This window comes from Pteropus vampyrus, unplaced genomic scaffold (assembly GCF_000151845.1).
Source record: "Pteropus vampyrus isolate Shadow unplaced genomic scaffold, Pvam_2.0 Scaffold141, whole genome shotgun sequence".
NCBI lineage: Eukaryota > Metazoa > Chordata > Mammalia > Chiroptera > Pteropodidae > Pteropus > Pteropus vampyrus.
The window spans coordinates 4,505,005-4,517,628 of NW_011888922.1; the positions used below are offsets into that span (position 1 = coordinate 4,505,005).

The 12,624-nt window shown below is 40.2% G+C and overlaps 1 protein-coding gene across 5 annotated transcripts in view; it reads right to left on the minus strand.

The window, feature by feature from the left end:
- Positions 1 to 12,112, minus strand: part of NEU3 (neuraminidase 3) — an 18,929-nt gene extending 6,817 nt beyond the window's left edge. The window contains exons 1-2 of one of the 5 annotated variants that reach the window (XM_023535576.1): positions 11,713 to 12,112; positions 7,427 to 7,632 (exon numbers count right to left, since the gene is read on the minus strand). In XM_023535576.1, the coding sequence (XP_023391344.1) occupies positions 7,427 to 7,627 (201 nt within the window). In that variant the 5' untranslated portion in view covers positions 7,628 to 7,632; positions 11,713 to 12,112. Of the gene's footprint in view, positions 1 to 5,638; positions 5,714 to 7,420; positions 7,633 to 11,712 lie in introns of those variants that run through there. The other 4 variants (XM_011368425.2, XM_011368423.2, XM_023535577.1 and 1 more) reach the window with 4 other exon arrangements.
- Between the last annotated feature and the right edge of the window lie 512 nt (positions 12,113 to 12,624).

Below are 12,624 nucleotides of genomic sequence, written 5' to 3' on the forward strand. Positions count from 1 at the left end.
GGAAAAAATGCAAAGCGAAGCAGACAGGGAAGTTTTAGGCAAAGAAATGGAAATGTAAGACAAATATTTTTTTCCTTCCTCTACTACTCTGGGGAGGTATTTGTAACAGCATCATTAAAAACTCAAGCATGAAGGCAGACACCTAGTAAACTCTGCCTTCATCATTTATTGTGTGCCCCTGGGCAAGTTACTTAATCTTCCTTTATCTTAGTTTCTTCATCAGTTAAACAAGGATGTAATAACATGCTCAGGGAAGAGTTGTTGCAAGGACAAAATGAGATAATGCCTAATCGGATATAACACAAAGAAAGGCCTAATCTCCTTAATATATTTTAAAAATAATATTGGAAATTGATCAAGAAAATTTCCAGAAACCCAATAGAAATGGGCAAAAAGATCAGACAACTCACAGAAAGAGAAAAGAAAAAAGCAAATTAAAATTAAACTGACATGGTATTTTTCATCTAAGAAACTGACATCATAAACTTTGATAATCCTCTATTGGCAAAAAAAAAAAAAAGTGAAGAAACAGACACTCTCGTATATGAAATGCAAAATGGTTCAACACTATGTAGGACATATCAAAATTACACATGTATTTATCCTTTCCCAGCATGCCTAATTGTGGGAATTTATCCTAAGATATACCTGCCATCAAATTCAGTACATGTAAGATTATTCACTGTGGCATCGCTTGAAATAGCAAAATATTGCAAACAACCCAAATATTCATCAATAGGGGACTGGTTAAATGAACACACAATGAAAGGGGTGAAAAAAGAAAAAGGAAAGCCTCTCTATATTGATATGGAAAGATCTCCATAATATATTGTTAAATGAACAAAGCAAAATACAGAATATTATATGCAGTATGCTACTTTTTACATAGAAAATGTGGAGGAAAGGGACTTCCAATTACAGCAAACTATAGGTAATCTGAACCAATGCTTCCAGTGAGACTAGAATAGATCGATAAAGTATTACAACAAAAACATCTGTCTGAAAGCACCAGAGAGCAAACAAGGCAATGAAGAATCACAGGCCAAGAACTGAGAGAAGTTCATTCAGAGAGGTTGGCCTGGTATTTCAAGTCCCTTTTCCCCTCAGGGTATCTCTTTAATTCTCAGAGAGATAACTGAAAGGCTGAGAAGCCGAGCAATTCATCTGATAGACTTATGGGGCTAGAAGGACAAATAATAGAGGCTCTGATAAACCCTCATGCTTTAAGTTGGAACGCTAAAAGCTAAATCCCAGGAATAAGGGTGAAACGGAGGTAGACCAGCTCTCACAACCACTCCAGAAAACTGGCTGGCATTATCTATCTACTGAGGTGGAACATCGACATACCCTATGACCCAGTAAATTCATTTCTAGATATAAAACTAACAAAAATACATGCACGTAGTACTGAAAAACACATACAAGAATATTCAGAGCAGCATTATCTATATACATAATATCTAACCCAAATAAGCAACAACAGTAAAATGGATTATCTGTACATTCATACAATGGAATACTACATAACAATGAAAATGAACAAATCACAGCTGTAACAACAATTTAGATAAACCTCAAAAATATAATATTGAACAAAGAAGCCAACCATGAAGCATAGTAATTACCTTTGGGAAGGACAAAGGTGGCATAACAGAAGCTTCTGCGGTACTGGCAATAATACTCCATTTCTTGAGCAGAGTGGTAAGTCCACAAGTGTTAGCTCTCACAATTCATAGAGCTGACATTTATGTTTTGTACATTTGACATGTATGTTATGCCTTACATTTTCTATATGTTATCATTGTATATTAAAAAGTTTTAAAAGGGAATAATAAGAATATATACTTTTATTTGTTTCTGTATGAAGAAGCACTAGAATATATAAGAAACAATAGTGACTACCTATAGAAGGCAGAGGACTAGGAACGACACATACACTTTTTTATATTGTTTATATTTATTAGCTTTATGAAAGTATTAACTATCCAAAACAAAAAAAATAAGATTCAAAAATTTTTTTAAATTCTTATATGGATGGGCAAAACATATGAAGTAAAGTTTAGATCACAGAATCTCAGAATCATAAGGACCTAGTGCTAACGCCCATCCTACAGAAGATTCTCCTCTAAGTCTTCTGGTTAAAAGGCCATTCAGTCTCTCCTTGAATTAGTCTAAGGACAGGAAACTCACTATCTCTGGGGCAGCCCATTCTCTACCAGAGGAACTTGTATACTGTAAACACGTCAAATACACTTGCCAAAGTCAATGTAATCTCTGGATAGAAGCCTCCATGAAGCTCTTTCAAATTGCTAACTGACTGAAGACTGCTTCCTGAATCTTCCCAAATGGCACTGTTCCTCTCTGGAAATTATGTATGAGAAGTTCACATCAATGTCTGACTGCATTTTAAACTCTTGGAGGTAGGACCTCGGTTCCCTGTAACTCTCTGGGAATCAAGGCCCAGAAGGTCACCAGTGAGAGGGGGCAGCCAGGCCTGCCTTGAGGAGATGGAAGGCACCCACAAAGCTGACTCCAGAGCCTGACAAATATCATCAAAGAGAGGAGATAAAGTACTGTGGATGTCAGAGAAAGAAAAGTTCATTTCTAGATGTGGAGAATCCAAGGAGAAATCACCTTTGATTATGCTCACCTTCAAATCACCAACTTCAAGAAACATCTTAAATGCCATGGCCCACACAACAGCTTCTCTGATTTCCAAAGGCATTTGAACTCCTTCTAAGGACACACCCCAATCTGAGTGGACCTGCTGTGTGACACTTGTGGATTTTTTGTGGTAGTTTTGGACAGTTACATTTGCACACAGCTCTGCTTTCTCTCTGCAATTCAGTTGTGCAAGTTCAGTTGTGCAGAGTCTATCAACTTTTGTATTGCCTCACTTCACAACATCTCCCCTGACTTAATGCCTGGTACATAGTAGGTGCTCAATAAATGTTTGTTGAAGAAGGAAGATAAAGCAAGATAGAAAAGAGAAGGGAGAGAGGAATGGAAGAGAGATGGAGGAAGAAAGAAGGGACTGAAGGAAGGAAGGGGAGGAAGGGAGAGAGGATTAAAGAGAAGAATGATTATGGAAATGCTCTCAGATGGAAACAATACTCTATAATACCTCTTGTGTCTCCTCTCCTTCCCAAGTAACAACAAGGGGGCTGGTGGCAGATTTAATTTCTATTGTCACTCTGGGAATAGAGCCTGTCTCCTCAGCACCCTGTGTGGAAACCAACACTTTATGGATAGCACTGAATAGAGAAGTAATAGCTGCAAACTCATTTGGATGACTAAGATTGCTCAGATCAACAATCTTAACCAGGATCCAGTAAAGTATAAGAAATCCACCAGCACTGCTACTCCTTTTAGGAACAGGAAGAAAAAAATTATTGGGCAGGCTAGTCATTGAAAAGTCAGAAGATCAGCCATCTGTACTTGGCTGAGAGGAAAAAATGATTTGGGCCAGATATGTCAAATATAAAGCTGACATAAAGCTGAAAGAAACAGTAAACTAAAGATGAAAGCCTCAGAATCTAAATGATTTCAACCATCTGGAGCAAGGGGATTTAGACAAGCTGAGGCTTGAGAGATATAAAACAAGTCTTGGGCTTAAAAATCTACATGGAGAGACATGACTGAAACATGGCTGAAGAACAACAAACGGAATGACCAAGAAGCATATGAAAAGATACTCGACATTGTAAATAATTAGGGAAGTGCAAATCAAAACCACAACGAAATATTATCTCATACCCATTAGAATGGCTACTATTAAAAAAAATAATAATAAGGTTGGGGAGAAATTGGAACCCTTGTGTAATGTTAGTGGGAATACAAAACGGTTTAGTCATGTGGAAAGAAAACACTATGGAGGCTCTCAAAAAATTAAAATTAGAACTACCTTCTAATCCAGCAATTCTACTTCTAGGAATGTATCCGAAGAATTGAAAGCAATATCTCGAAGACATTTTCACACTACGTTCATAGCAGCATAATTCACAATAGCCAAAAGGTGGGAGCAATCCAAGTGTCCATCAACAGATGAACAAACAAAATGGATAAACTGATGACAGATAAACATACAATGGAATATTATTCAACTTAAAAAAGGAACTCCTGCCATATGCTACAATATGGATGAACCTTGAGGACAGTATACTAAATGAAATAAGCCAATCACAGAAAGACAAAAACTGCATGATTCTATTTATATGAGGTACCTAAAGTAATCAAACTCATAGAAACAATTAGAATAGTAGTTACTAGAGGCTGAGGAAGGGGGAAATGAGTAGTTCAATGTATATGAAAATTGCAATCATGCAAGATGAAAAAGTTCAAAAGATCTGTTGCACAACAATGTGCCTATAATTAACAACACTGCAATGTACACTTACAATGATTGGGACAGAAAATTTTGTTGGATGTTTTTTTATCACAATTTAAAAAGAATGGAAAAACTTGGTGGTTTTAGCTGACCATCTACTTAATATTACTCAACTGTGTTATGCAGCTACCAAAAAAGTAAAAGCTACTTTGCTTTAGGCTGCATGAAAAGGATACAAGATGGAAAGGCCACCCCATTACTGGGGTGGCTCTATCCTTGGGGTCCTCAGTTCAATTCTGAATACCATTCTTTGAAAAAAGACACTGACATCCCAGACTACATCCCAAGGACAGTAATCACAGCTTTCAAGGGCCCAGAAATCAAATCAAGATTGTGACCTAAGAAGCCACTAAAAGAACTAAAGTTGTTGAGCCTCAAAAATAGAAGACTCAGAGGGCATGAATATCACCTTCAGGTATATCAAAGAGCAGTCTCCATAGAAGGGACTTTACTATGTATAAACTGACTGCCCCAGAAGGCAGAACAAAACCAATGGGTAATTATAGGAGTATAGATCATCTCATTCCCACAAAAGGTTAGCAGTTGTCAGAGGATTAAGTTCCTTATTTGAGGAGTTGTGTAAGCAGACCCTTTATAGAAAATAACTAATGTTGAGTTCCTACTATATAATTGCTATTAATGACATTTTGCAGGTGATGAAACAGAGAAGAGTCAAGTATCCAAGCTCACACAGCCAATAAATGGTAGATCTTGCCTGACTCCAAAGCCATGCTCTTAACCACTAAGCTCTTAGCAGCTACCAATGGAATACAGATTTCTATACTGGGAAAGAAGATGGTTTGATGATTCTTCTAACTTCAAGATTCTACAATTAAGTAAATCAGAGAATAAAAGTAAATAGAATAAAGACAAGAGAAAATGACCTTAAGGGGACACACTTATGAATGTGTGTGACTACTGGGTAGTAAGGTTATATAACAGGTATGGTCTGATAAAAAAAGTGCTTAACGGCCCAGCTGTCTATGACAGAAAGCAGGGTAACATGACCACAGGCAATGCCTGTCCTGGAAGAAATAAAAGAGATCCAAGTTGGGCTCCAAGCTGGGCTGGACGGCCGGGCCTCTTTGCAGGTTAGTGATACAAGCAGAGCTTTGGTCCTGAGAAGCAATGAGAAGATTCATGACAAGAGAAAGTAAGAGCAGGGACTGGAAATTCCCTAAAATGAAAAACTTCCCCACAGGGAAATATGAGCAAGTCATCAAAAGTAAAGACAGTGGCTGCAAGACCCACCTTCAAAGACAGGGGTTGCACTGTAACAGCAAAACAAGGCATCCCTACAGTCATGAAGTTTCAATGGTGAGATTTCTGTAGGTAGAAAAGCAGGGCAGGTTAGGGAAATTACAGTACCTATTATAAAGATATATATCTTTATTTACAAAAGACTCTCAAATCCATTGTCTCATTTGATCCTCACTTCAGCCAGTTCTGGGAGATAAAGGAAGGCAAGGATAAGAAAAGTGAGATCTGTATGATTTTACTGATGTGTAGAATTTAAGGAACAAAAGGAACAAACTAAATGAAAATAGACTCACGAATACAGAGATCAATCTAGTGACTACCAGAGGGGAGGGGGATTGGGGGACTGAGTGAAAAAGGTAAAGAGATAAAGTACAAATTAGTAGTTATAAAATAGTCATGGGGATGTAGAGTACAGCTCAGGGAATATAGTCAATATTATTGTAAAGGCTATGTGTAGAGACAGGTGGGTGCTAGAGTAATCAAGAAGATCATTTCATAAATTATATACATGTATAACCATTGTATTACATACTTGAAACTAATATAAAATAATTAAAAAAAATAAGACACACACAAAATATTTTTTTCAATGTCATCAGGTCATAATTGTTGCCTGTACCTTGTGGTTTTCCATGCAAATTAAGCCCATCAGAAAACATCAAGCATAACCTTGAGAAGTATTTTTTTGCCTTGATATTTACGAATATCATTTAAAATATTAGCAATTACTACAACTGAGTGCTTACTGTACTTCATACCTAGCAAGCATTGCCAAGTCTAACTTTTACAGCACCATCTCTAGAAGGTGGGCTTTTTAGCTTCATTTATGCATAAGGGAACAGACTACAGCAAACTAACAACTTGGGCAAAGCAACAACTCTGGGAAGAGGCAGAAACCAAGTCTGCAGTGATATGTGCTCCATCCCTCCCCAGTGTTATTCCAATTCACTTTCCCCCCATGTGGACAGAGTTTTAAGATTTCTATATTGGTAGCCATTAAAATTTTTTTTGAGGGGAAAAAAAAAACCCCAGATCTGAAACAACTCTGGTAGCTCACAGGCCCAAGGGCAGCAACTATTTTACCCACTAAAAATGCAGTAAAAATATGCTACTGAGGCACAAGGGCTCCAACTCCAGTTCTGCCACTTATTAAATGTGTGCCCAAGGCAAATCACTTCATTCTCAGCCCATTTACTCCTGTAAGATGAGGATACTATGTATCTCACAAAAAAGCATGAGTTAGGAAAAGGAGTAGAATGGTTGTTGTCATCCTACACCCGCAACCCACCATCTGCTAGTTGTGGCCCTGAACAAGCAACCTACTCTTGAAGCACCAGGATCCCGCATCAGCAACCCTGGACTAACAATGCTTACTTCCCTGGTTGACTTATGAAGATAAAAGAGAATGTGAATGAAATGTATACCACATGAACCACGGAGGCTTCTGGAATCAGACCAAGTTTGAAGCCTGATTCAATTGCTTTATTATAGCTGTGTGACCTTGAGCAAGTGGATAGCTCTTCTTAGCCTGTTTCCTCATCTGTAAAATGTGACCGACAACAGTTCCTATGTCACAGAGCAGCTGTGAGGGTCAATGAGACCCTGGCAGACATGTGGTACTCAGTAAGTGAGAGCCATTGTTTTTATTTTTTCCTTCTCAGCTCCCACACAGGGATTTGCCTGCACTCATGGGAAAAGGCACAGACTCTGAGTGCTCTGAGCAAATGTGGAAAGAAACCAAGGCCAAGGTCTAGATCTGGGACTAGGAGTCACCTGTACCAAGTGCCCAGTCCTCAATCCTCGCCTCAGCACCAGGTAGAGGGCATCCTCATCCCTGCACGTGGAGCGCTTCTCTGCAAAGGCCAGGAGGGTGTGGGTGGGAGGCACGTAGAGCAGGGCTGGGATCCGGTAGGTGATCCCTCTCTTGTCTTCCTGCTGGAACAGAGGGCAGTTGAAGGAGCACGATGTCACTTCTTCCATGACCTCTGCAAGGACAGGAGGCAGCTAAATGTGTGTCCATACCCAAATGCTGGCTTGTATACAAGTTCTGCTCTATTATTCCATTTCTGGAGATCACCAGGAGGCAAAAATATATTCAAATACACACACACACACACACAAAAGTAACATCATGGCCTCAACAGCACAAAGCAAACGATATGCATTCTCATTTGATGAATCTATCCTCCAGACTCTGTGAGAATCCTATGCAGCCTTTGTTCAAGTATGTCTCTCCAGAGATTCTGCATATGCTTCTGCCAAGCATCCGAGGGTACTACCAGGCTTCTAATGTCAATTTCTTGGCTTGCAGTTTTTAGGCCATTTGGATCATATAAATATAAATCCAAATCCATATGGTGGAATGACTATGGTTAAGAATTCTCTGGAGGTACATTTTCCCTCTACTAGAACCTAGAATAAAAGGCAATCTTTGTCATCTCTGTGTTAATAGTAAGATATTTTTCCCTAGTCCACCCTATCAGAGGGTGTAGATTTTCAAGAGACGTGGCTTCATGCGGGGATCTCAGTTCTGAACAGAATCTAACCCATGCAGGCCTGTAGTTTCATTCACTGTAACAGCAGGTCTATCTATTAAAGCCCAAGCTTCTAGATAAGACCAGCAAACATCCAGGGTAGCTGACGTCAGGTTAAGGGGCTAACTACTCTGGTTTCTCAGTTTACTTCTAGTTTTTAGGCCTTGGGGATTTCTTTTAATTTCTTGCAAATTTAGTTATAAAAGACTTTGTTAGATTTTATCCACCATTTTACAGGTTAGAGAGCCTGCCATAAGACTGAAAATGGAAGTCTCTATGTACATTTCTCAAAGAAAATCAGGTGTTCTATTTCTCAGAGGCCCAAAAAGGGAATCAAGCTAGACAGATAGAACCAGGCTTAGAATTCTTTTTTTTTTCCTTCTCACTACCTGTCATACAAACCCTATCCTACATTTCATTTGTAAAAATTATCAAGCTGTAAGAATGAGGCCCATAAGGCCATATTCATTTTTTAATCAACATTTCTGAGTACCTAACTCCAAGTCAAGCCATAAGGTAGATGCTGAGAAGACAGGAATTAGAGGTCCCTGCTCTCAAGAAACCCACATCCAGTTGAGAGAAACACACATACACGCGAACAATACAACATCGTATAATAAATGCTATTTTAGAGGTAAACACAAGAGCATATAGAAAAACAGAAAAGGGCAGCTGTCCACATCAAGGCAGCAGAGAATTTTTGGAGGGGTAATAACTGAGCCAAGTGAGCTCTTGTTTCATATTATTATAACTGTGCCTGTAACATTCTTCTTTCAGATACCACAGACCTCAACTCCTTCACCTCCATCACCTCTGCTCAAACATCATCCAATTAGCAAGGCCTTCCCTGACAAGAAGATTCTCCCCTGCACTCCTTATCCCCTTTCTCTGCTCTATTCTCCATGCCACTTATCATCTATACATTATATTTAATACATACTACAGAATAGACACTCCATAAAGAGCAGGGATATGTCTGTTTTATTCACTGCTATATCTCTACACTTAATACCATGCCTGATAATTGATAGGCATTCAACAAACTAACGTTTGTTGAATGACTGAATGAATGGGGTAAGCCAACTGCGGGGTGAAAAGGAGAAAGGCAGAGAGAGTGAATGCCAAAAGCCTATAGGTGACAGAAAACATAGTGATCTGTGGGAACTCTCAGTAATCCAGTATGACTATCATGGAGTCAAAAGCTGTGAGCAGAGAAGGGTCAGCAGAGTCCAGATCCTGGGAGGCTTTAATATCTATTAAGGTGTTTATCCCAAAGACAGGGAGCCACTCAAGAGTATTTGGTAGAGGAATGGCATGATCAAGTATGCATTTTAAACCTATCTCTCAGGTAGCCTTGTGGGCAATGAACTGAAGGGGAAAGTTAGACTGCTTTTGGCTATAGCCTCCTAGAGTCATTCAAGACAAAATTTCATCAACAGTATGTGAATGATTCATTTAGTCACTAATTCTAACTTAGAGAAGAACCATGGCTCACTATCTTGAGTGGTATGGGGAGATGGTTTCCTGAGTTTAGAAGAAAAGGCTCCCCTCACTCCAACTCTGGGCTCTCAACAGCAGAAAGGCAAGGGTAAACTGTTTTTTTAAGTTAAATTTAACGAGATGACATTGGTCAATATAAGTTTCAAGTGTACAACTCTATAATACATCATCTGTACACTGCATTGTGTGCTCATCTCCCAAAGCCTAGACTCCTTCCAGGTGAATTGTCTTTATCACACAATACTACAGCATCTCTCTGACCAGTTCAGGCTCTCCTGCCAGGGAAGGTCAGGCTTTCTTTTAAGTAAAGATCTGTCCCTGAGCCAAACTGGTATAATGGTTAAGAACACAGGAATTGACCCAGGCCAGGAGTAAATGAACTTGGGCATGTTCTTTAACTTCCCTATGCTTCAGGATCCTCATAAAATTCAGTAGAGTGAGAATGAAGTTAAAAGTTTAAATGGCTGTTAACAGGGCCCATAACATAGTATGAGCTCAATATATGACAGTAAATGTTTAAACTGTTAATCACTTCATATTCCAGTTTTATTCCTTGAAATCTGTGGAGGATGATGATGAGGACAACCACAATTACAACTCCCCTTCTTAAGAGCATTTAAATCTCTCTACACCTCTGGGAGATAGATTTTAAACTTTTATAAGCTAACACTTTAACTATGAGTTAATACCAATACTATTATCAGCCAATGTATGATTAGGCAACACGAAAATAACAATTCTATGGATGATAAAAAAGAATGGAGCACACGATGGGCAGGGAGTGGGGAGGACAGACTAGGAAAAAGGAATGGGAGAGGAAGTGGGGAGAGTACCAAAGGAGAACAACTTGTCATATGGGATTGGATTGATGTCCCAACTCTATTTCTTTATTGTGACTTTGTGCTAGTCAATCTCTCTAGGTCTCAAATTCCTTACTTGTAAAATGTGAATAGTAATACCTACTTAAGATAATCAATATGAAGAACCACTCAAAAGTGCTTTATAAACTTTAAAATACCATAAGTAAGTCTTTATTATAAATTTTGATGTCTTCACAATTTCACTTACGGCTTTGCTATCACTACAACAATTAGTCACTATTATTAGTTTTTATAATGATTATGCTAATCATGTTGATGACCATGGTAACACAGATGGTGGTTCTGGCACTGACACCCAAACTATTTCACAGAAACTATGCTGGGAGCTAGGGACAGAGATATAGTTCTGCTTTAGAGCTGTTCATGTTAGCAGAGAACTCATGTTATTATTTGCTGCTCCACATAATCACCTGTCAATCAAGCCCTCCCCACTTCCTTACTGGAGAGGGCAAAGTATAACATGAATTTGAAGTGTTACTTGGCTTTAACACTTATTAGCAAATCACTTTACCTCTGAGCCTGTTTCTTCACTTGTAATGGGGATACAACTATCTATTTCTCTGGCTCTAAAAACAACGTAATTCCACGGGCTCCATTTAAGCCCACGCAGCATGCAGCCACCCGTGAACCCAAGGAGACCTCCCTATCTCATTTATTCACTCCTAACAATTAATATTTAAGAAGAATCCATCATATGTCAGACTTTTGGAGATCCTGTAGTCCAAAACCTCTCGTGGTTCATGTGAGGAAACTCAGGCCCACGGAGAGGAAAAAACATACATACGGCCACTCAACGAGTCAGTAGCAAAACCTGAACCAAGACCAAGGTCTCCTAAATTCCAGCTCAGGGCTCTCTGGAGACCACACGCTCCTTTATAGTTATAGAGTTTTCCTCGTCTCAGTTTTCTTTCATCTCTAAAATGCGAAATCAAAGGTTTAAGTTTGGCTTCAGTTAAAGTAAAACAAAAATAGCACTAACCAAGAATATTGTCTTCCTATATCTGAGAGGCTAACCGGCTGGGATGGCTCTGACTCAATACTCCCCCAAGACTGGACTTTCTAAGCCCGGACAGAGGGTGCCGCCGAATCTGTCTCCAAAGTCACAGCGCCCCACTTTTCGGGGGCTCTCCAGTCTCCCAAACCCGCTCACCTGCGCAGGACCCCGGCTTCTCTTCTCTCCCCGCAGAGCTGAGCGCAGGGGCAGGCCCTCGGGTAGCGGACACCAAAGCCCAGGAGAATGAACAAGGCTGGGGAAACGGAAGCAGGGAAAAGAGAGAGAGAGAATGCGGACACCGGCACAAACCACAAAAAGTGAACAACGGGAGAGCGAAACACCGAGAAGCCGGAAGGTGGACGACCAGACACGGGGAGCAGCGTGGGCAGAAGCAAAGGTCGGTATGCGCGGAGGCCACAGCCCGCGGGCGGTTGGGACCGGCGGTTGGCTCAGGCGCGGAGCCGGCCCCTCCCCTTCGGACTGGTGTAATCGAGGCCCCGCCCCCTCGCTGCCCAGCCTCCGACGTCCCTTTTTGCTCCAGTCCCTGCCCAGTCCCAGCCACGGCGAAGGACCTGCCCCTTCCTCTTTGACCACCCCGGCCTAAGTTCAATTCATGCCTTGGGCTTAACTGGCCGCGAAGCTCCCTAGATCCGCCCTCCCACCCTGCCATTTCCTCCCACTCTGCCATTTCCTCCCACTTCACCTCCGCTCCAACCCTCTGTCCCCACGCGCTTATCTATTGGTTGCCAGTCTGCTGGTAGGTATCACCGCCTAAAACTTCCCTGGGTAGCCTGAGAATCAAGCAAAAGTTCCGGACCTCAGAGAGGACTCCTCAAAAAGGAAAGGAGAGCCTGAGTATTGGGCCACCCCTGCTGAAAAATAGAAATTATAATATATGTGTGCGCATGTATATCTATGTTAAGAAAATAATAGCATTAGATTATAGACCATTTTATCAAAAGCCTATGAGTCCATATTTATACGAATAAATGAATAAGTAAATGGAGAAGAAAGAACAGCTCTTCCTATAGTAGAATTCCAACCCATAAATGTAAACTATACACAGAT